Raw genomic sequence first — 22,974 nt, 5'->3', positions numbered from 1 at the left:
CACAAACCTAGCGATGCAGTCCGGGGTCCGGCAGGGCGCGGGAGGCGCTCGAGGGCGGTGAGACCCCCGAGATCCCACGAGGACCTCCGGGGGGTGGGTGTTACCACGGACTCTTAAAGGGTCTTAGGACGGATGCCTTGCTCGAACGCGTGGCCTGGTCTGCAGGCGCTTACCGATCCTCTTGGTCTTAGAGCCCAGATCCGCCCGCGTGGAGAGGATTTGGGGGACGCCTCCCCCGTCTCCTCGCACCCTCTCCCCCTCTTCTGCCCTCTCCCCAGCCCCAGCAGACCGGTAGAGGCGGACTTGCCCTTTTCGCCGTTCACTCGGCCGCATTAGCCGAGCCTCGCCACGGACTGGACATCTACCCCATCTGAGCCTTGCGAGCCCGTGCGGTCTCACCTTGCGCGCCCGGGTCCCCTCGGAGCCCCTCGGCGGTTCCCGGCGCGCTCGCTTTTCTCCGCTCCACCCCACCCCGCCCCGCCCCGCCTCGTCCCGCCTGAGAACTGGGACGTGTGGTCCCTTCTTCACCCCCCAGCCCCGGCAGCCCCGGCGCAGAGCTGGAGAGGGAGACGGACCCGAGCGCAAGTCGCGGGCCCAGCTGTGAGCCCGGCGGGAGACAATCCGCCGTCCGCGCTCGAGAGACGCCGCGGCCACAGGTCAGACCCAGGAGGGCATCCCCCGCCCGCGGGCCCGGGCGCTCCAGGGAAGGTGACTGCGGTGGCGTGTGCCCCAGCGCCGCCACGTTTTTGAGGGAAGGGGAATTCTAGCTTTGGCCCCCCTGCGCCTCCGTTCTTAACCTGAGGCTAAAATGAGCCTGTGAGGTCCTATCCTCCGCCCCCACCCCCCTCAACGACTGTTTGGAGAGACTGGATTCTTTGGGACCTGGGAATGTGGGGTGGCCTAGTTTGCCTGGGCCTAGGGGCTCTCTCTGGAGCTCCTCCTGGTTCCAGCACATCATGCCAAAAAGGGAACTTTGGGCATTTAGAGTCCAGGCTTTCCCCTTCAGCCCTCCCTTGGGACCACGTTGGACTACCTATGGAGCTGGCTCATCTTTTCCCTAGCCCAGGGTCACCACACTAGGGCTTTGGGCCTGGAAAGCAGCCATGTGGGGAAAGAACCAGGCAACCTGTGTTCCCTCCTGGTTCTACCACAGCCCCGGGGGCTTCACTGCCTTGTCATGAGGCTGTGCTTTCTTTTCAAGGCTGTTGGGAAGTTACGGAACCAGCGATGCTGCGTAAATGGTTGTGGCTACCCACCCAAAAGGAGTGGTTATGAAGCATGTCCACCTTCCGCTTCAGTTTCTCCCCACAGCCTGGCCTGAAAGCTCACTGCATGCTTTTACTGGTTGAGTGGTACACCTGGCTGGGGCCCAGACTCCTGAAGACATAGTGGTGGGGGGAAGGGGCAAGACATCCTGGGTCAGGGAAGAACCACTGTGGCCACTTCAGCATGTCCAGCCTTTTGCCTTTAACCATCCAAAGCCCTTCACTGGGGTGGAGTGAGTGGAATGCTGAGCTTTTGAATTATGCTGGGCCTACATTTTTTTCATTTGTTTAATGGGAGATGTCAAGTCGGGGAGGAGATCATCCTCTGGGTTCCCTCCTCTGTGACTAGACGACGACAACCTGTCCAGGAGCCCTGAGGGTTTGGCTAGGGATGAGGCTTTCCCTGAGCTCCTACCTTCCTCTGCTAGACACTTCCCCAGCCACACCCCACCCCCTTCTCCATATTGCCTTTAGGAGGTCTTCACTGGCCTTAGGCACTCCTTGCGCCACTCAGGAGTCCCAGCCTGAGTCCCCTGCTGCCTCTGTTTCCCTGTCATCCCTAGGTGATTTGTTGGCCTGGGAGAGAGAGCAGAAAGCCAGCCCCAAACACATAAGCACCGGGGGCTGCATCCTTTCTGAGTCTGCCCAGAGAAGCCAAGCTCCAGCCTACCCTCTCTATATCACATTTACATAACATCTGTCACTTTTCTTGCTTGGAATTCAACCTCATTCTCACATTTGATTCTGGCAACCAGGCTAGGAGGTAGACAGTTCAGGCATGTGTACTCCCATAGCCAGAAGAGGAAACCAAGGTCCAGAGCAGATAAGTGACCTGCCTAAGATCACACTAGTGGACTGTCAGCCGCACAGTATCCTGGCCTCAACCCAGTGTTCTGGCCCCCAAGCAAGACTCTGTCCAAGGAACACACACACACACACACACACACACACACACACACACACACTCACACACACACACACACGGCAGGAAGCTGAGTCAAAGCAAGGTTTCCAATTAATCTGAGAAAGTAAAGTCTAGGAAAGCAGAGATTTCTGTCTGCTTTGTTTATCACTTAATCTCCAGTGCCCAAGTCAGTGCCCGCTATGTAGTGGGTGCTTATCAAGTGTTTGTTGAGTGAATGAAAGATTCTTGGGAGAGAGTCAGTCTCCTGCCATTTGCTACACACTCTGGTCTTGGCCCAGTCCCAGGCCTTGATTCATAGGGGCCTCAAGAGGCCCTGACTCTCCTGAACTGCTGGAGCTCATTCTCTCTGTCCTTTGTCTTTTTTCTAGGGTCTCCATTTTAGGGTGTTCTAACAACTGAGCCCTATTAACATGTTCATCATGGGCTTCCACTTGGCTCTGACATGGACACTCCTGGTTGGGCCATGGGTGCCCATGGGTGAGTACAGATTGGAGAAGAAGCACAGCTAGGAGCAGAGGAACCCAGCATCCTCTGGGGTCCTCCAAGGACAGAAGCTGTGTCATATTCACCTCTGTATCCCTAGTCCCTAGCTAACCCAGCACGCTGCACATGGTAGGTGCTCATTTCAAGCTTCTTGACTAGATGAATGGATAATGGAATGAAAAATTTCCCCAAATACACAGAATTAGGGAGCCTTCATCTGCTGTGTCAGCACTTCCTGTTTTATTCCTTACAAACTGGGGGCCCTTTCTATCTCTTCTGTCTTCTCTCTTTCTTCACACAGTAAGGACCCCTGACACCCCATAGAGGAAAAGACTGATTAGACACACAAAACAATAAAGGATCTTGGTATTGGACTGGACCCAAAGCTAAAGGGAAGTCACCAGTGTTTTAACACAATATGATAAAAACAAAAACAAAAATCAATAAGATCCGGGAGTTTCCTGGTGGCCTAGTGGTTAGAATTCTGGGCTTTCACTGCCGTGGCCTGAATTCAATCCCTGGTCGGGGAACTGATGGCATGGCAAAAAAATAAAAATTAAAAAAATATATATATCCATAGCATTTGTTACTTCAGCTTTGGACAGTCTCTTATTAGAATCTGAGGCCATTCTCTGTAGTCTGGGTCTCTGAGGAGAAAAGTGAGCTTAAGGTGCCACAAATTAGGTTAAAAGAGCAAGTCTCTGATCATCAGGGGTGGGGGATGCACCAGGAGAAAGCAGAGAGAATCTGTGGCGTGATTGGTCTTGGCTGGAGGCGACAGCATGGTGAGGCAGCCCGTGCAGTTTCTCCCTTGCCAAAGCTGCTCACGTTCCCTTACCTCCCAGTCCTCTCCTTGCCTTGGCCGTGGATTTTCCTTTTTTTCCCCAGCTCTTGCCTCTTATTCCCAGAGGTATTCTCCCCCATACCCTACCCAAGAGGCGGCCTCCTTGTTCTGCCACCGGTTCATCTTATTTTAGAGACCACATGTATGTGGCTGCCCTAGTTCCTGCCCCATGTCCTGGATCCTTAGTTGAGTTCTTTGCTCAAACATCAGGGCCGAGTCATCTACCCTCTCAGACCCCCTGGCGAGTGTATGTATGATGTGTGCTGACGTGCGTGCTCCCAGGGCATGGGGCAGGAAAGTAGCTCTGAGATCCTGTCCTTGGTCTGAGTGGAGAGACAACCGGAGGAATGGGTCTCTCTCTGGCTGATGAGAGTCCTTTTCTTTTCTCTATTCTCTGAGGTGAGCAGACAGGGAGCCTAAGCCCTGTAGCCTCCTAGTTTGGGGAAAGGACTCTGGCTGGTCATCTGATCTACTGACCAGAAGGATCCTTGCTCCACTACTGATTCTAGACCCTTTCTTCTGCCCCCACTGCCTGAGTTCTTTCCTCAACAGCTGAGTGCTTCCTCCTAGACCCTAGTTTTTGGAGAATAAAATAGGGTCAATAGAGGAATCATATGGGGAACATGATGCCCCAGAAGAGGAGGCAGCAAGGTTATCCACATGACCAGTCAGTCCCTGATCTCACCCAAGAAACTGGGGGAAAGATAGGGGTAGCAATAGGCCCCAAAGCCACAGCCCCATGGCCCATACCCTTGCTCTGAGAGCGGCTCAACGAGAGAGAGCCAAGCCCCTCTCCATAGTTCCCCTGCCCAGGGGTGAGTCACAGAATGACATGTCCTTCACTGGGTGGAAGAGTGGCTGACTCTTGCACTGTATGATGTTTTAGGGCTGGGAACCGTTTCTGTCCTGTCCCCCAGGGAGTTCGGGTGTGACGGCAGTAGAAGGCTCCTACATCCCTTGCGCCACCGCCACTGTTCTCTTTCACCCTCCTCTTCCTCTCTGAGGCCATTTATCAGCACACACTGGCTACACCACTTTAGTGCTCCCTGCCATAGTTGTCCAGTGAGCAGCTTAAAGACTGGGCTTGAGTTTGGACATACCCTGGGTAAACTCCCTCCATACCCTACCTCCTGCACTGTGCTGGGTATCCACTTTCTGCTGCTGGCCTGTCCTCTCATGCACTGATTTGCTCAGCTGCCCCTTCCCTCTGTTCTCACACAGGAGCTCAGAACCCCATTTCATGGGAGGTGCAGCGATTTGGTGGGTGGTACAACAACCTCATGGAGCACAGATGGGGCAGCAAAGGTAGGTGAGAGCCAAGTGGAGATGGAGCCCCAGGGTCAGGGAGGTAGCCACCGCTAAGGGGCAAGGGCTGGCAGGTACCAGCAAAGGCTCACCCATTCCTAAGGTTTTAGGATCTGTGGTGTGGAAAGGAGCCTGGCAGAGAGGTCAGGGAGCCCCCTGAGGATTCATCCTTGCCCCTACCCCTCCTACTCTAGGCTCTCGGCTGCAGCGCCTCATCCCAGCCAGCTATGCAGTTGGTGTGTACCAGCCCTTCCGAGAGCCTCATTTGCCCAACCCCCGGGCACTTAGCAACACAGCCATGATGGGCCCCGCAGGGCAGGGCTCCCTGTGAAACCGCACAGTGCTGGGAGTGTTCTTCCACGAGAGCCTCAACCTCTGGGGAAGGGAAGCCAGTGGGGTCAGCTGGACACCTCTGTGTCTGAGGCGGGAAGTCAGGGAATGAAGGGAGAGAGTGATGGAGGGTCTGAGAGAAGGGGTGAGAGATGGAAGAGGAGGCAATGGGGTGAGGTAGGGGTCGGAGCAGGGGGAGAACGTCTGCTTGGGGGAGGCATAAATCTGCGTCACCTTGAGTTGTTGATGGGAGTGGGGTTAGAGGAGCATGGAAATAATCTGGTAGGTACTCTTGGGGGGACTCTGTTCTCGCTCTGGCCCTGTGGCTCCTAGGACAGGTTCAGGGCAGGGTTCTGATTCTGGTAAGAGGGCTGGGGGGTGGGCCAGCAAAATGGGGGTGCCAGGTGGGCCTGACTGCAGTGACTGTGGGTTGTTGGCTCCCAGCAGGAATGCTCAGCTCCTGCTGGCCATCCATGGTGCCCACACTTGCTATCCAGCGTCCAGTGTCTCACTGAGTCTGGCAGGCCCTTTGGGCAGGCTGCTCCCAGCTGCATTTTGGAGCCGGTGCTGCCAGCCCCACTCCTTAGGCACATTCACTGGGCACCTCCCAGTTACCGAGGAGAAGACCAAACTTACAACGAAAACAGTTTGGATGCAGGTTTGGGAAGGGGTGGGGAGGTCAAGGCTTACACTTGACCATAATGGCTTCTGAGTCTTTTGAAGCTTCAGGGGAAGCGGGCGGGGGGTCTAGATGGACTGCTCATTGGCTCTCAGCTGGGCCTCCCACGCCTTCCCCCATTGCGGGCAGGCTACCACGTGCTCTCGGACGTGGTGAGCGTGGAAAAGCCTGGCTGCCCGGCCGAGTTCCTCAACATCCACATCCCGCCCGGAGACCCCGTGTTCGATCGCGACCAGAGCGGGGACGTGGTGCTGCCCTTCCAGAGGAGCCGCTGGGACCCCGAGACCGGACAGAGCCCCAGCAACCCCCGGGACCTGGTGGGCGGGGCAGGCGGCTTGGGGGGTGGGGTTGGGTGGGGCGGAACCTGAGGCAGCTGAGAGGCTCCCACCACCCGCAACGGCCGCCCGGCCCTCGCCCGCCCAGAGCCGCCTCGGCCATCCGACCCCCGGCTCAGCCTCCCGCTGTCCCCACAGACCAACGAGGCGACGGGCTGGCTGGACAGCAGCGCCATCTATGGCTCCTCGCACTCCTGGAGCGACGAGCTGCGCAGCTTCTCCGGGGGGCAGCTGGCGTCGGGGCCCGACCCCGCCTTCCCCCGGAACGCGCAGGACCCGCTGCACATGTGGACTGCGCCCGACCCCGCCACGGGACGGCGCGGGTCACGGGGGCTGTACGGTGAGGCGGCGGGGGCGCGGGCGGGGGGCCGGCGAGGTGCGCCCCCCTCGAGCCCACCCGCGCTCAACTCCTCGCCTGTGTCCCCACCGCGCGGGCAGCCTTCGGGGCGGAGCGAGGGAACCGCGAGCCCTTCCTGCAGGCGCTGGGCCTGCTCTGGTTCCGCTACCACAACCTGTGGGCGCAGAGGCTGGCCCGCCAGCACCCGCTCTGGGGGGACGAGGAGCTGTTCCAGCACGCGCGCAAGAGGGTCATCGCCACCTACCAGGTCGGTCGCGCGGCCCTGCCCCCACGTGCTTGTCCCCGGGAGACTCCGCTGCCCCGCAGAGCCCTCCATCCTTGGACAAGCCCACCCAGAAACACCCCTCCCCAGACAGCTACCGTCTAGGGAAAGCCCCTGAGAGTGATAAGGAGGCAAAGCGCTAGTTATACCAGAGGTTTTCTCGTGATTGTTATTTAGCTGCCCCTCCCCCCTGCCCTCGTTCCTCGTGGGCAACGGGAACCTCCGCCCCTCTCCTGTTGAGTGTCTCTCCCGTGACTGCCCCTGCCTGGTCCTCGTCTCACACCTAAGCCTTCCTTGAGCTCAGATCCTACCTGGCCTGGCTGCTCCAGCGCTGGCCTCCCATTTCCCCCTCTCTTGACCCTCAGAACATCGCGATGTATGAGTGGCTGCCCAGCTTCCTGCAGCAAGCACCGCCGAATTACACAGGTGAGGGAGTTTGGGGAACACCTGGGCTGAGGGGGGGTTTGGGGAGGGGGAGGGGGTCAGGATCCATAGGACAAAGAAGACAGGTGGGTTCGTGTGACGAGAGTGTGTGAGGGTAAAGAGCCTATTTCTCTTCTTACCCCTGTGGACAGGGTACCACCCTTTCCTGGACCCCAGCATCTCTCCGGAGTTCCTGGCGGCCTCTGAGCAGTTCTTCTCCACCATGGTGCCCCCTGGCGTCTACATGAGGTGAGGGAGGGGCTCAGATGTTTGTGTGTTTGGAGGGGTGGAGGTGTATATTGAGAAAAATCTGCCTCAGGAGACCTCAGGACAGGCTTATCAATCAGAATTGTGCCCATTCCCCAGGGAACAGTGAATATGGAGGGAAAGAAGAACAACAGTTGTTTAAAAAGATACATCATTGTGGTTTTTGAGCACCTTAATGTCCACTTTTCTGCAGCTGGTTTAGATATTAATCCTCCAATTAAAGACGGGCTAATTGAGGTTCAGAGGGTGAGTCACAAAGCCCGCAGGTCTGAACCTCAGGTGTTGACACTACACTGGGGATATTTTTAGCTATAAGGACAGGAAGTGGGGCTTATAAGCCTTTGGAGGGAATTACAATAAAAATGTGTGAGAGCTGAAGAAAAGTATTGACTCCAAAATAATGAAAAATAAACTTAAAAATATACATATTAAATTAAATGTATATAAAATAAAGCATGCAGTCTATTTTTTTTACAATTGCGTTATAAGTTAAAACAGTTCATGGATTAGATTATTTTTACTCTGGACCAATTTCTGGATATGGCTTATGATGGCCAAGAAATCGTAGTAATTGAGTTATCCATAGACAAGTAATTTCAAAAGAACGATTAATAATCCTTTTTAAAATGTTTTAATTTACATATATAAAAAGATATATAAAGAATGTTGCCCACCATCCAGCTCTACAAGGATCAGGTCATTAGCCACTGCAGTCGCCTTCTAACAGTACACCCTGAAAAGGAATTCGGGACAAAAAACAGGATAAGACACTCAGTGCTTTGGGAAAACAAACCCCTTAGATAGTTAGAGATATCTCAGGAAAAAATTTTAATGGACCCAGATTGTTACACCTTCCCATACACAGAAAAACACAAAAACCATTTACTGAGGTATCTGATCCTTGTGACTAGCAGTAACCTTTTACAGAAATGTATGTTTGACTGCACCCATTCCCTAGCCCAAATCCTATACGTACTGGGTTCTCCCCCTCCCTCTTTGGAGCAGTCCCCTCAGAGCTACTAAGAGGCTGTTTCCTGGCCGATAGTCCTCAGTAAGTTTCCTGAATAAAATTGAAACTCACAACTCTTATGTTGTGCATTTTTTCTTTCAGTTGACAGTTTATCTGTCTCTGTCTCTTTCTCTATTGAGAGAGAGAAGAAGAGAGAGAGAATGAAACATGGTGAAATAAGGGATACACTTTTAGACGTTTGGTCTGATGTTTTCTTTATTTTTATTTTTTATTGCTTCCAAAAATTCAGGTTGTTTAGGACCTACCCTGACCACACACCACCTCAAGGAAGCAATAGCCTGGACCCTTGGCTCTAGCCTTGGACACCAGAGCTGATGCCTGACATTGGGGCTTCATAGCCTCGGTCACCACTAGCCTGCTCCTTGCATTTCAGAAATGCCAGCTGCCACTTCCAGGGGGTCATCAATAGGAACTCAAGTGTCTCCAGAGCTCTCTGGGTCTGCAATAGCTACTGGAGCCGAGAGGTCAGGGCTGGGGGCACATATGTGGGTGTGTGTGTGTTGTGGTGTGTGTGTGTTTGTGTCTGAGGGTGTGTGGTGAAGGGGGGCAGTAGGACTGAGGCAGCCAGCTGGGATGGGCTGGGGTAGAGGAAGCAGCCTGGGGCACCCCAGCCATCTCCCCTACCAACTGTCTGAGATGACCAGGTAGCTATACACCATCAAACGTCAGTCCTCCATGCCCACCTCAGGGCTGTGTGAGGCACAGCAGGGGCCTGTGCAGATGTGGCTCTACATCTATCACTTCCTTCTAGGTTTTCCTTCTCCCTTGACAACTCTGGGTCCCCTGTAGGCAATGGAGTACCCCAGCCATCCCAGCCCCCAAGGAAACTTCCCAGTTAGACACACCAGGGCAGTGTGTGAACGTGAACATGTGGGGAGGGCAAGGTGGAGAAAGGAATTCTGAGAGATTACCAGGCATCATCTGTCCAGGCCAGTATGGGTAAAGACCATTGACCATTAATTTAAAGCAAAATCAGATACTTTGTGTAGAGTGTTCATAAAGGGGGAAGGCGGTGGGAGGAAAGAGGGAAGAGGCAAGCATAGAATCAGAGTCATGGAGCTGAGCTGAAAGAGACCTCAGTGTCCTGCTAATACCTGTTTATTATTTTATTTATTTTATTAATCCCTAAGGCCCTTTTTATTAAGGGCAGGACACTGAGTTCAGAGAGGTCCTGTCACACAGCTGGTTACTAACCGAGCAAGGACCAAGACCTAGATCTAGTGCCTTTGTCAGCCATACCGTCGAGTTTCCTAAAATAGAAGCAAAGTTTTCGGTTCCTTGTGCTTGTGGAGACCTGTGTCCTAGCAGCATGAGCTTTGGATGGGGACATTGCGCACCCTGAGTGGGGAATCAACCTGTAGAGAAGCAATGGCCCCACAGTTTGGGAGCAAATAGCAGGACTGGGTGGGCCCAGGACATGAACTGTGGGGTTGAGGGAGCCTGGCTGCCCAACCGCTGGCCTCATTAGCCATGCCCCTCTCTTCTCCCCACCCCAAAAGCACCCAAACGTACAAAGAGCTGAAGATGTGGACTCGCTGCTGCTGGGCATGGCCTCCCAGATCGCTGAGTGAGAGGACCATGTGGTGGTTGAGGATGCATGAGGTGAGGCTGAGGCTGTCCCTGCAGGCTGTGTATGCCTGGCCCCTGGGAAGAAGTTCAGCTGGAGCTCCAGAGTTGGGCAGGGAGGGGTGCCCAGGGCTGGGAGCCTGCACTCTCTCGCTGCTAAGAGAGCTTCTGACCTACTGACCATGGCTCCCTCTGTATGGCTCAGGTCCCCCTGGGGCTGATTGGAGCCTGGGGCATGGGCTAGAGGAGCTCCCTCAGACTTGGTATCTCATCCCGATTTCTTGCCTGGGCCACTGAAGTTTTTCCACACAGACCACCTGGCCAGTTGCCTGCAGCCAGGCCGGGATCTGGGCCTGCCCTCTTACACAAAGGCCAGGGCAACACTGGGCCTGCCTCCAGTTACCAGATGGCAGGACGTCAACCCTGCACTCTTCCGGAGTGATGGCACTGTGAGGAGGGGTCAGGACCCAGAGGGCAGGGTGGGAGGTCCAGGGCACACTGGCTTGAGACACGGAAGATGGGCGGCGAAACACATGCATCAGAGACAGGCACCTGGTGAGAGGGGCAGGGCTCACACAGGTCGCTTTTCCCAGTATCACACACCAGGATGGAGGTTACCAGACCAGCAGGATTAGGCTTTAGACTCTGTGACTGTGCAGATCCAGCGAATGTTTATTGAGCATTTGTTGCATGCCAGGCACTTAATAGGGTTCATCTCATGTACTCTTCCCAACAACTCCCTAAATGGGTTTAGAAGGTCCTTGACTCAGGAACAAGCTATACTTTCATGCACCAATATTCGAGCTGCTTTTGAGGAGTCCTCTGTCATACCCTGAGCTACCGGCTGGACAAATGGCATTGCCTGCCAGCCAACAGACCAGTCTTGGCTGCCTTAACATCTTGGCACAGCATTGTTTCTACACGTGGGTGCCTATTTTATTGCGTTTGCCCTTGCTATTTTATAACATTGTTGGAAAGTGGAGAATTGAAAGGCTATAAAGAAGTGATATGTACATGAGACTTGTAACCTTTTATAAAATCAGTAGGTAGATAGGAATCACCAGCTATGCCAAAGGTAGCAAATCTTTAACTTTGGACTTCCCTGGTGGTCCAGTGGTTAGGACTGGATGCTCTCACTGCCAGGGCCCCGGGTTCTATCCCTAGTCGGGGAACTAAGATCCCACAAGCCTCTTGGTGAGCCAAACAAACAAAAACACGTAATTCTATGAGAGAAACCAAAGGAATGAACTTCTAATGGTATAATTTCAGACGCATATGGCTATTTTCATGGATGGTGTGTATATGGGGCAGGGGAGGAACAGGAGGTTTATTAAAGAATAGAAGTCCAGATCCCTAGGGTCCTTTTTCAGGCCCCCAACTCTGGCTGGCTGGAGTCCTAGAGCTTGGGCTGAATGGGTTGAGCACCCCCAGTGGGCTGGCCCCAGGCTCAACCCCACCCTGTCTGGTCTTCCTTAGCCTTAACACAGTGCAGGCCGTGTGGTGAATGTCTACCTCTTCTCCATCAGCCCGCTCAGCATCCTTTCCTGCCTCTTACCTGGTCTCTTCCATGACAACGGGTGAGTGAGTGTGTGTGTGTGTGTGTGTGTGTGCGTGTGTGTGGCCTGGCTCGGGGGTGGAATTCTTTGCAGAAATTCTCTTGGTTCAGAGGAGTGTGTCACCCTCCAAGTTACAGGGCAATGACCAGCCTGAGTCCCCAATCCCAAGTCACAGAAAGGGAGACTGGTGACTGGTGTGGGGCGCTTCCTCTGGAGGATCCTTTCTGGAGGTCCCAGACATCTCCTCACAGGATCTGTCCTTGCTTTCCCTAACCCTCAGGTCCGAGTTCCCCCCAGAAGTGTTACTGGTGGTTCTTCCAGACCATGCCAGGTGAGAGCCCTCTCTGCTCCGTGAATTTCTGGGCCTGGCTCTGAGTTCCAGGCTCTGGGTTCTATCTGCCACAGGCAGCCCAGTTGCTCTCACTCAGCCCTCATAGCCTTCACGGTGAGCCAGGCTCTGCCCTTGCCCCGAGCGCTCTCCTGGGCAGTAGGAGACTCTGTATTCCAGGCCTTCTCTCAGGAGCTTAGCTGGGCTTCTGCCCCAGTTCTGAGCTAGTCCCTCCCTCTGAGGAATGGGAGTGCACCCCTCCACCCCCGACACACACACCTACCATGACAGTGACTTTGAGGAATGCTATGCCCCAGCTGCATGGGGGAGGGACCAGGCTCTTTGTGGAGCCTGGTGGACACCCCCTCCCCCTCTCCCCCTCCATTCTGTAGTCTGTCTTGACAAGAGCTGTTTAGGGGCATATTCCTAACTCCCCATCATCACCCATTTTAGAGCTATTAGCTGTGAATATATTCAAATGCTTCTTGAAGCTATTTATATTTTCACTCTGTTCCCTCCTTGGGGTAACACGTTTTCTACAGTCCTTTCTGTGAAACACAGCGTGTTGCTTTTTATTTTTCTTTAAATCCTAAAACGATCGGCTTTGAACTTCAGAGAGTGCTTGCTAACTCCTGCACACTGGGGTTTACTGGATCAGGCCGCGTTTATGCCCTTCTCTCCATTCAGGACTTTACAGGGTTTGGCTAGATCCCTTCTTAACCTCTGCTTTTCCACACTACAGGGCTCTAATCTTCTTCACTTCTGCCTCTCTCCTCCTTGATCACTTGAGGGGCCGTTATCTGGAATGGCTCCAGTATTGCCCTCCTGTGCACCCCTAGCCTGGGATCCCCTTTGAGAGGAGGGATCTCCCACCAGGTCTGGGCCAGATCCATGGGGGCTCTGGTGATGAGCAGCGACAGTGTGGTCCCACTCGCTCACTAACAGGGCCAGTGCTCATGCTTGGTGCTGTGGCTGCCAGGCAGAGTGCAGCTGGAATGCTGGCCAAGCCTTGACTCCCTGACGGCAGGGCCTACAATGTCCAGAGTTCCACCCAGAGGGCTCAGAGCAGCTGCCCTGTACATTCATTCATTCAGCACACGTGTCCATAAGGCCCATGGTGTGCCAGGCCCTGCACTAGGCACTCAGGTGCAGTGGTGAACTAGCCTAGCCTGGTCCCTGTTCTTGTGGACCTGAGAGTCAAGAAAGTGACAGACGTAAAACAAGTAATGACACAGGTGCTTGAAAAATAACAATCATGACAAGGTCCACAAAGGACAAGTAGGATCTGTTGAGATGAAAGGTACCTGTGATCAGTGGTGTCGGAGAGAGGAAGAGGGAAGGATGCTGGGCTTTCCGCCCCCTGCCTGGAGCTGTGGAGTGGAGAGGGGACCCTGGCAGCCTCAGAACAGCCCCCTCTGTGAGGCCCTGCGCCTCTGCCCTTCACCCCATGTTCATTTGCAGGTTTCACGGGGGTCATGCTGCTCCTGGTTCTCGCCGTCATGTACGTCTTCGCCTCCCACCACTTCCAGCGCCGCGGCTTCCAGGGCTTCTGGCTGACCCACCACCTCTACATCCTGCTCTACGTGCTGGTGAGGGCTTTTGGCTGTGAACCAGGCCAGCGGAGTCTGGGCAGATGTTCCCAGGGAGGCAGTGATGCCTGAGACATCAGTTCTCCATCCCCTTAGTTATTTCAAGTATCCTCTTCACTTCTCCGTATCTCTCTCAAAAGGTGGAGATTATATAGTATGGGGCTCTCAGGTGGGCTGACCCAAATATGCGGCACTTGGAAGACTGACTCCCTGGCATGGGATTTGTAGTAGCAGCCTTACCTGGCTGATCTGCATTCCTTCCAGACACCCCACATCACTTCTGCCCAGCCAGTCTTTCCCTACCTTTGGGTGGTGGTTTGGGCTCTTGGGTGGACTGTCTGCATTCAAGGGAGCGTCACCTTCTTAAAGAGAAACTTACCTTAAATAGGTTCTGCCACTTTTGTTCTGATCCTGTTTTCTGGGGTGTTAGCTACATCCATCCAGCTAGCTAAATGCCACCTGTAAAGTTAATGAACTTGCTCAAAATGTCTTCATTGGACTGTTGATAAAATGGATTTTTAAGACTCCACCTCTCCCCTTTCCTTCTTAACCTGGGCCCCTGCCTTCGTTCCTTCACATTCCCTCCCTTCTTCTCTCCTGTTCCCTTTTCACCTTTCCCTGGCTTTGTCCTCAGCTGCTTCAGCTGGCTATTTCCAGAGATGACTCTGATCTGTGCCCCTATGTCATGGCTCTACTTGGCCTGCCTTTCTCACAGACACAGGCATTTCCCCGAAGGGCACCCTGAGGGCCTTGCTGAGGAGTTAAACCAAGTCCCAAAGCTCTGATGTCCCCATTGATGATAGCTTGGCTGCCAGCATTCAAGAAGTGCAGAGCCCAGATGGCTGCCCTGTCACCTGGCTCCAGGCAGAACTGCACACAGGGGTCTCCTTTGTCCTGAGACAAGGGAGAAAGGCCATCATTGCCTGGGTCAGGCTGGTGCTGGGGTGCAGTCTGTCTTCACTGGTAGGTAGGAGGGTCTGCTTCCAACCTGCTTGAGGCTCAGCACTTCACGCTTCTGAAGATGACTATCCAGCCTGGGCTTACGACGTTTCCTAGAACTGATGACGTTAGTTCCTCTGGAAACTGTGGCTAATTTATGCCTCCCTCCCAACGTTCCTGATAATGGGTAGAGCCCTAGCATCTGGGTTACTGTTTCTGTTAGGGGTGGAAATGATGGTCTTGTTTCTGGTGATAAAGCAGCTTTTTTGAACTAGATGGGAGACCCAGAAGAGTGGCCAGCCTGGTACCCTGAGACCAAGACCGGTTTCTGATTTATCCCCGGTTGTGGGGATCACTGGGGGATCCAGAAGGGAAGTCAGCAGCTCAGAAAGGTGCAGGCCACTCTGCTGGGAAGTCCTAGCCCCTGCAGCTTGGGAGCATCTCATCTGGGGGGAGATCAGAGCCAAAGCACCTGCTGCCTTCCTGTTTATCTCAGGTATGGCCACTTGACCTCTGGCAGAAAGAGAAGTTACAAGTAAACGACCCCAGTGTGGCGCAGACCGTGGGGAAGGGTGTCCAGGCTCCTGATCCAGGCTGTAGAGGGTGGAGTTAGCACAGCAGAAACTGAGCTGGCAGGCTGTTCCCCAGGCTCCTCAGTCAACCATGACCCTGCAGCAGCTTTGTGGTTTAAAGGTAGAGCCAACACCAAGCAAGGTGTATAAACAAAGGAGTATGAAGTCACCTTGACATTGTTCTCAGCCTGGTTGGATTCTCAGAAAGCCTTGGGGGTGGGCGTGGGCTCCTGAATGAAAGAGGAACCTGGGAAAACTGGAGCCAATTGAGAGAAGAGCCCAAGGAGGTTTGAGTTAGCTCTGTGGGGAAAGTTTCAAGAATTGGGTAACACTCAGCTGGAGGAATGGAGAGCTGAATGAGGAACCAGAGTTCACTTTAACTGTTATGTGTTGAGGGTCTAGTATATACTTGCTCTGTGCTAGGCCCAGCAGAGGAGGGGGAGACTCTAAGCTCTGCCCTCAGGAACTGAGGATTTGCTGCAGAGATAAGTGCCATGCATGTGAAATGATCAAAATGAACAGATAATACAGGATTAATTGCTGAGCTGAGTGTTCCAGTCAGTCAGTTAGAAGAGCTCATTGAAGGGAGTTTCGTTTGGGCCAAACTGGTTAGAGAAGACTTTGGGGAGAAGGTGGAACTTGTGCTAAGCTTAAGGAGAGATAAGCTAAGGTTTGACAGGGCAGAGTGGAAACTGAAGAGCATTCCAGGTGGAAAGAAGGGCATGAGGGACTTCCCTGGAGGTCCAGTGGTTAGGACTCTGTGCTTTCACTGCCGAGGGTCGAGGTTCAATCCCTGGGTGGGCCAAAAAAAAAAAAAAAGAAGAAGAAGAAAGGCACGAACAGTGGTGCAGAGGTGGGAATGATGGTAGAATATTCGGGGCACAGAGGAGATGGGCCTGGCTATGAGTGGCCAACAGGGCAGTAGGTGGTTGCAGGACATGGCAGACCTGTGCAGGCTGCAGCTGCAGCTGAAGGGCTGTGGCTCAGCTGAGAGGCTGCGCCAGGTGGGAGATCATAGAAAGAGAAGAGCAGAGGGTGAGGAAATCAGGTTTGGGCAACACACAGGACTGGGGGTGGGAGAAGGAGCAGAGCCAGTGCAGGAGATAGAAAGTAAACAGCCTGAGAGGGAAAGAGGGAGAACCAGCAAAGCACTGTTGCAGAAGTGGCAAGGCGGGGGTGGTCACTAGGGCCACAGGCTGCCAAGCACGGGAGCGAATGCAGTCTGAAGGGAGACCTCGGGGTTTGGTCACTTGTGAGCCCTCTGTGAGCAGGTCCTGAGAAGATGTGGAGGCGGGAGCCAGGCTGACCATACTCAGGACCAAGCAAGTGGGAAGAAGGGGGCAAGTCGTGTCTGACCACATTAGACCAGCTTGTTGGGGAAAGGACCGGAGCTGGACAATACCTGTCAGTTATTTCATGGAAAAGGAGGACTGGTTAGGTGTTCTTAGTCTCCAAAGGGACAGGGTAAATTGGGGAAATTCCTTCCATTAACTCAGTAATTACTGAGCACCTACCATATGCCAGGCAGAAACTGATTGGAGCTGAGAGTGTCATGGCAAATGAAATGGACACAGTCCCTACTCCTCTAGTCCAGTGGGGAGAACAACAGTAAACATGTCCATGGATGAAGGAACACAAGTATCGTGGATGACGACAATGCTCTGAAGGGAGTTAACAGGGAGAAGGGATAGAGAGGGCTGGGTGAAGGCCTGAGGAGGTGGCATTTCTGCTGAGACCTGAAAAGTGAGATGGATGGGAAGAAGTAGGGGAAAGGCATTCCCAGCAGAGGGAGCAGCAGGTGCAAAGTCCTGAAGCAGAAAGGACTTGCGGTGTTTGAAGAACAGGGAGGGGGAAATGCTGGCAGGTAGAGGCCAGAACATTGCAAGGCCTTGTGGTGCAATGGGAAATCGTCTAAGGCCTCTTGAGCTGGGAATGACACGATAAAACAAACTTTAAAATGTCACACTGGCTGTCTTGGAGAGAATGGATCACAGTGGGGCAACCCAGTGGAAGACCAAGTAGGAGGCTACCGCATGAGTGCAGGTGGCTTGGTCTAGGATGGTGTCAGGAAGATGCAAATAGTCTCATTAACATAAATGCTTTGGAGGATGGGTTGGGAGAGGTTAAGTTTTGGAGCCTGGAAGGAACATGGCACCTGGTGAGGTGAGAATTGGATGGGCTAATTGGGAAAGGATGCAGGGGTCAGACCCTGTTGTGAGTGTGGCTTGGATCTCAGCTATACTCTTTGCTCTATCCAGCTCATCATCCATGGCAGCTTCGCTCTGATCGAGCTGCCCCGTTTCCACATCTTCTTCCTGGTCCCAGTACTTATCTATATGGGGGACAAGCTGGTGAGCCTGAGCCGGAAAGAAGGTGGAGATCAGTGTGGTGAAAGCGGAGCTGCTGCCTTCAGGTACCAACATAGAGGCTGTCAGGGGAGCAGGCTGGTGGTACTGAGGAAGCTGACAGGCCAGGGGCAGAGCCTGGACCTTGAAATCTCCTGGCCTGGCTCAGTGGAGTTAGCAGGGTCCTTGAGGTGGTAGGGATGAGGGAGCTGGTAAGAGAAGCTCTTTGCCAGGGGACCTGAGCCTCTCTCACAACAGAGAGAGGAGGAGCCCAGGCCAGGCTGACCACCAACCCCAGTGCTGCCCAGCACCCGCTCAGGGTAGACGTGGCCTGAGGGGAGTAATGACCTCTGATCGCGGGAGGCCTCCTCTGTCATATTCCAAAAGCAGAGCTGAGGCTGCAGGTTGGGGAACTCTCTAGGGGTCACATTGTTGCTGGGTTCAGGACAGCCACCTCCCACCCACCTCCCCTCCTCAGGAGTGACACGCCTCGAGTTCCAGCGGCTCCAAGGCTTTGAGTACAAGTCAGGACAGCGGGTGTGGATCGCCTGCCTGGCTCTGGGGACCACAGAGTGCCACCCCTTCACCCTGACTTCTGCGCCCCACGAGGACACGCTTAGCCTGCACATCCGGGCAGCAGGGCCCTGGACCACCCGCCTCAGGGAGATCTACTCACCCCCGACGGGTGACAGCTGTGCCCAACATCCAAAGGTGCCCAGACCCAGGCCGGACGCACCACATGCTCCCACAGTCCCTTAGCAGGCCTCGGTCCTGCTGCCCCAGACTCCCCACTGTGTTCCTCCCTTCCCCTATCCAGAGACTGATTCTTCCAGATGATGCTACAAGCCCCCCACTACTCCCCACTCCATACACCTACCTGCATTTCCCTGCCTCCCATTTCTGGCTTTAGAACTATGGTGGTAGCCGAACTTAACTCAAACCCATTCCCCTCCCTGCAGCTGTACCTCGATGGACCATTTGGAGAGGGCCACCAGGAGTGGCGTAAGTTTGAGGTGTCCGTGCTGGTGGGAGGGGGCATTGGGGTCACACCCTTTGCCTCCATCCTCAAAGACCTGGTCTTCAAGTCATTGGTCAGCTGCCAAGTGTTCTGTAGGAAGGTGAGTGTCCCCTCCTCCCACCAGTCCCTGGCCCCCTGTTCCCTATCACTGTGTCCATCTGAACCTGTCTCCTGCCTCTGTCCTTGGCCTCCCTGGTCTGGGAAAGGCTGAGTTGGCCTGACCCCAAGGGACTCAGGGTATTCCTGGACCCTAAGGGACAGAGTTGTTTTGCTGATGCCTTCCAGGCTCTTCCCTCAGTTAGGGGGTGCCCCACGTAGGATGTGCTTCTGAGAGTCCCTCCAGGCAGCGTTGGAGAGGAAGCCAGCACTTGAAGCACTGTCGGGTCGGGTCGGGAGAGGGAAGGGCATACTTGGGGTGGGGCACAAGTGAAACTGGCTCTGCTCTCAAGAGGAAGAGGAGGGGAGGCAGCAAGGCAGGGCTGGTGGGCCTGGATGGCTCTAGGAGCACAGCCCAGGCCCTGAGGCCCCTCCACACCAGGCCCCTTCGCCTCACCCTGGCCCTGGTGGCAGGCCCCTGCTTGTCTCTCTGGGCCTGGCAGGTGAGTCAGGGCCACAGGAATGCAGCGGGCAGAGGCCCGGCCTGTATGCTGTCAGCACTCAGAGGGTGACAGACAGCTCCCCTGCCCCTGTCTGTACCAGCTCTGTCTCTGCCTCTTAACTCACACAGCCCCGTTTCTCCCCATCAGAAGCTGGAGGTGGGTACCCCCCCGGGCAGCTTCCATTCCCCTGGTCTCTCTTTGAGCCCATGCCCATCCACTCCAGGCAGCCAGCTGGGTCTTTCCAGAGGCTGTTCTGTGACATACCCCTTAGCGGGACCCTCTGCCTCTGGGCAGCCTGTAGGTTGGGAGCCTAGCAGCCTGAGCAGGGCCCACTGGAGGGAGTGGAAGGTCAGGCTCGGCAAGAGAAAGCTGCTTCCCACCCCAAAAGACCTTCAGCTCACTTGACAGGCTCCTTTCTCATGGCCCCAGGCTATTGCTCACTTCCACTGCTCTGTGCCCTGGGGCAACGCCATCTTCTGCCTCAGAGCATGGCCCTGTGGCCCCATACATTTCCACCTCCCTAGGCTATCTGGGGAGAGGCACAAGCTGCTAGAGACCAGAAGACTTCTATTGGTGTGATGATTCCTGGGGTGTAGGGAGCCTGAGATGAGCTGGGTCCCAAGCTGTAGCCCTGTCCCCAGATCTGCTTCATCTGGGTGACACGGACCCAGCGGCAGTTTGAGTGGCTGGCTGACATCATCCGGGAGATGGAGGAGAATGACCACCAGGACCTGGTGTCCGTGCACATCTACATCACCCAGCTGGCTGAGAAGTTTGACCTCAGGACCACCATGCTGGTACGTCAGGGCCGGCCAGGCAGGGCAGCTCAGTGGGTATGTGGGTTGAGGGTAGGGATGGCCAAGGCAGGTGGGTGGACCGCCATCTGGAGTAGGAGCTGACCCTGGCTCTGCCTGGCTGTGACCTTCCTCCTCTACTCCCTCCCCCAGTACATCTGTGAGCGGCACTTCCAGAAGGTGCTGAACCGGAGTCTGTTCACGGGCTTGCGCTCCATCACCCACTTTGGCCGACCCCCCTTCGAACCCTTCTTCGACTCTCTGCAGGAGGTCCACCCAAAGGTCAGTCCCACCCCATATTCAGGTTTTCTTCACCTTTATTGTTTGCGGTCTGAGCAAAGCTCCCAAACCTGCTCCATAAGGGAAGGAGAATCCACCCCTAGGAATATTGGTGGGGTAATGGAATGGAAGGGGAGAGGTGTGGGTCACCCTGAGGGGCAAAGGGAGGAATCAGGCAGCAGGGACTTGCCACCTCTGAAGCCGTGATGCCTTGTCCAGAAGGAAAGGCTCAGTGGTTGGGCTGGTCCTCACCATAGACTCAGAATTATCCTTACCACTAATGCTGTCCAGCCCTCACCCTGGACACCAAGCTAACCTTCACCACGAACACTATGCTAGCCACACTCTCATAAAAACTGGGCTAGCCCTCAATGAGACACTAAACTGTCCTCAACTTGGACATTGATTAACCTGGCCCCTATTGGAAACACTGATCTTGCACCTGAAGCTAGCAAATGCGTTGGAAAATGGTAAAGGCTGGACGCACAGAGAGCAAGTCTACCAAAATTGAGTTAGTTTTATAAACATTGAGGCAGCCCTCACCATGCATGGTACGAAGCAAACCTTCATCAGGAACACGGAATGGTCCTCACCAAGGACTCTTGCTGGTCTTTAACATGAACATGGAGCTAGCCCTCCCTCTGAACACTGAGCTAGCCTTCACTTCTTCCTCCAACAGGTCCAGAAGATCGGGGTGTTTAGCTGTGACCCCCGTGGCATGACCAAGAATGTGGAAAAGGCCTGTCAGCTCATCAACAGGCAGGACGGGATTCGTTTCTCCCACCATCATGAGAACTTCTAGGCCTCCTGCCCAGGGCCTCTGCCCACTGCCCAGCTGAGCAGAGGTTTGGCCCCATACCTCACCTCTAGCTTTCCTGTTTCTGGCTCCCTCAGCCGTCTCCCCATTCGCACCTCCCAACCTTGGTCCAGGTGGCCATGGTTAGTCACCTCATGCGGGTTCAGGGACTCCAAGGCCTGGAGGGTCTCAGCCTGGAGAAATGCAAGGCACTGTGTGGGGACTAGAGGTTGGGAGGTAGGAGAGCTATTATTCCTTTGGGGCAAAGTGACACCTCTTCTTCCAAAATAAGAAAAAAAATCAAAAGACTGGAGCAGAAAAATTGTGTGTGTGTGTGTGTGTGTGTGTGTGTGTGTTTAGGGGACTGTGAGCCTAAGGATGAAGTGGGAGCACAGATGCTGGCATCCTAAAACCCCTTCCCCCAAATCTCCCCTCCTCTGAGCTCCCCACTGTCAAAAGGGCTGGCAAATGCCTTAGAGAGGGTAGAGGGTAGACCCACAGAGAGCAATTTACAGGACCCCCTCAGCACCCCATTCTAACAGCACAGTTGATCTTTTCTGCCAACTTTTTAAACGTGTACTGTAGTCAAAACCTGCCCCAACAGGCCTCAGTGCTCCTCAGCTCTTCTCTCCTCTTCCTGCTCTAATAGCCTTTTATAAATAAGCCACTTTCCTGCCTTAGGGTTTCTTTATTCTGCTGCAGGGTGGGGTCCTCACGCAGCCAGCTCACCGAGGCTGGTCCACACGTTCTCTTTGAGCTTGCCTGTACCCACTGACTAAGGAAACCCCTCCAAGGCCAAGTGCCCCAGCTAGAGACCCCTTCCCCTGCTCAGGGGCACCTTTCCTGACAGAGGGCCTCTCAGGGCGGCTAGTGTGGGGCTCCTGAGGCCTGGTCAGGAGGGGCAGAGGGAGGTGTGAGGGCTTCTGGTGACGGTGGGCTAGGCACAAAGAAGGGAGCAGTGTAGCAAGACACAGCAGGAGTCTACAGGGAGCCAGAGTTCACTGGCTTGCTCCAGGACCTCAGTTACTCCTGGTCCTCTGAGCCATGGGGGGGTGGAGCACCTGTATGAGTGCCTGTATGAGTCTTCCGTGTAGTGAGATGACAGCAAGGAGACCGATGAGCACATCACCTAACCTCTTTGGGCCTCTGTTTTCTCATCTGCAAAATAACTGAATGCCCTCCAAGTCTACTTAAGCACAGGGCAACCTCTATGATGGAATGTTTGAAGCAGGACTCAATTTCAAGTGATCCTTTCCACTGTCCCCACAGAATTCTTGCATTCGTCAGATCACATATCCTCGATTTCGAGAAACTAGCCACTGGATTAGAAAATCCAAATTCCCGTGCTTCACACCACGCTTGGGAGTTGCAGGTATCCGTTCTGGAGGAGGCTCTCAGGCTGGGCAGCCGTCCCGAGGGTGTTAGTTCAGCGGGTCATCGGTCATTGGGAGCTTCTGTTCAGCTTGCTTGTGGGAGCGGGAGGGCGGACCTGGAGTGGTTTGACAGCAGCTCCGCCTGGCGGCCCGGTGGTATTCCCCAGGGACTGGGCCCCAGGCCTCGGCGGGTTCCAGCTGCGGGCGCGGGCTGGGGGGCCGCCAGGGCCGCGGGCCGGGCGGTGTGGCCCCTCCGGTAGAGGCGCGGCCATCAGGGGGCGCGCGCGGACGGCCCCGCCAGGCGCCACAGCCACGAGGGAGATCCGGGCCCGGGCTGGCCGGCTTCAGGTCTCGGGGTCGGACCCATCGGCCCGGGGCCGCGGGAGGCGCGGCAGGCCCCCGCTTCCTCTGGAAAGGAAACGCAGTCGGCCCGCCAGCTTTCCCGCCTCCGCCGGCGCGCGGCTTCCGCGTGGCAGGGGCGCCCTGCTCCCTCCCGCCTGGCGCGCTGCCTCTTTGTCTCTCCGTGGCTCCCCTCCTCCCAGACAAATGGCTGTTGGCAGGAAATTAGATGCGCTCTCTGGGAGCCGCGCTCGTCGGGGCGGCGGGGAGGGGGACCGCGCGGCAGGCCGGCTCTGGTGCCCCGAGCCGGGGCGGGGGCGAGGGGGGATGTTTTGACATCTCGTTAAAGGAAGGAACTTGATGCTTCGAAAGTGC

The 22,974-nt window shown here is 54.9% G+C and overlaps 1 protein-coding gene across 1 annotated transcript; it reads left to right on the top strand.

The window, feature by feature from the left end:
• The first annotated feature begins 699 nt into the window (after positions 1-699).
• On the top strand, positions 700-22,504 carry LOC111181567 (dual oxidase 1-like). The gene is given in 21 exon segments (XM_089906246.1): positions 700-2,667; positions 4,739-4,822; positions 5,017-5,180; positions 5,960-6,148; positions 6,305-6,506; positions 6,605-6,771; positions 7,152-7,212; positions 7,362-7,458; positions 8,880-8,970; positions 10,006-10,108; positions 10,331-10,697; positions 11,560-11,649; positions 11,916-11,959; positions 13,418-13,545; positions 17,315-17,422; positions 17,424-17,469; positions 17,880-18,112; positions 18,361-18,519; positions 19,660-19,815; positions 19,966-20,094; positions 20,771-22,504. Coding segments are annotated over 21 exon segments (2,808 nt in total). The 5' UTR covers positions 700-2,600; the 3' UTR covers positions 20,894-22,504.
• Positions 22,505-22,974: the final 470 nt, after the last annotated feature.

The sequence above is a fragment of the Delphinapterus leucas genome, chromosome 2 (assembly GCF_059928025.1).
Source record: "Delphinapterus leucas isolate spDelLeu-1000000601 "Yukka" chromosome 2, BTC_Dleu_Yukka2, whole genome shotgun sequence".
NCBI lineage: Eukaryota > Metazoa > Chordata > Mammalia > Artiodactyla > Monodontidae > Delphinapterus > Delphinapterus leucas.
This window is presented reverse-complemented; position numbering and strand designations above follow the sequence as displayed.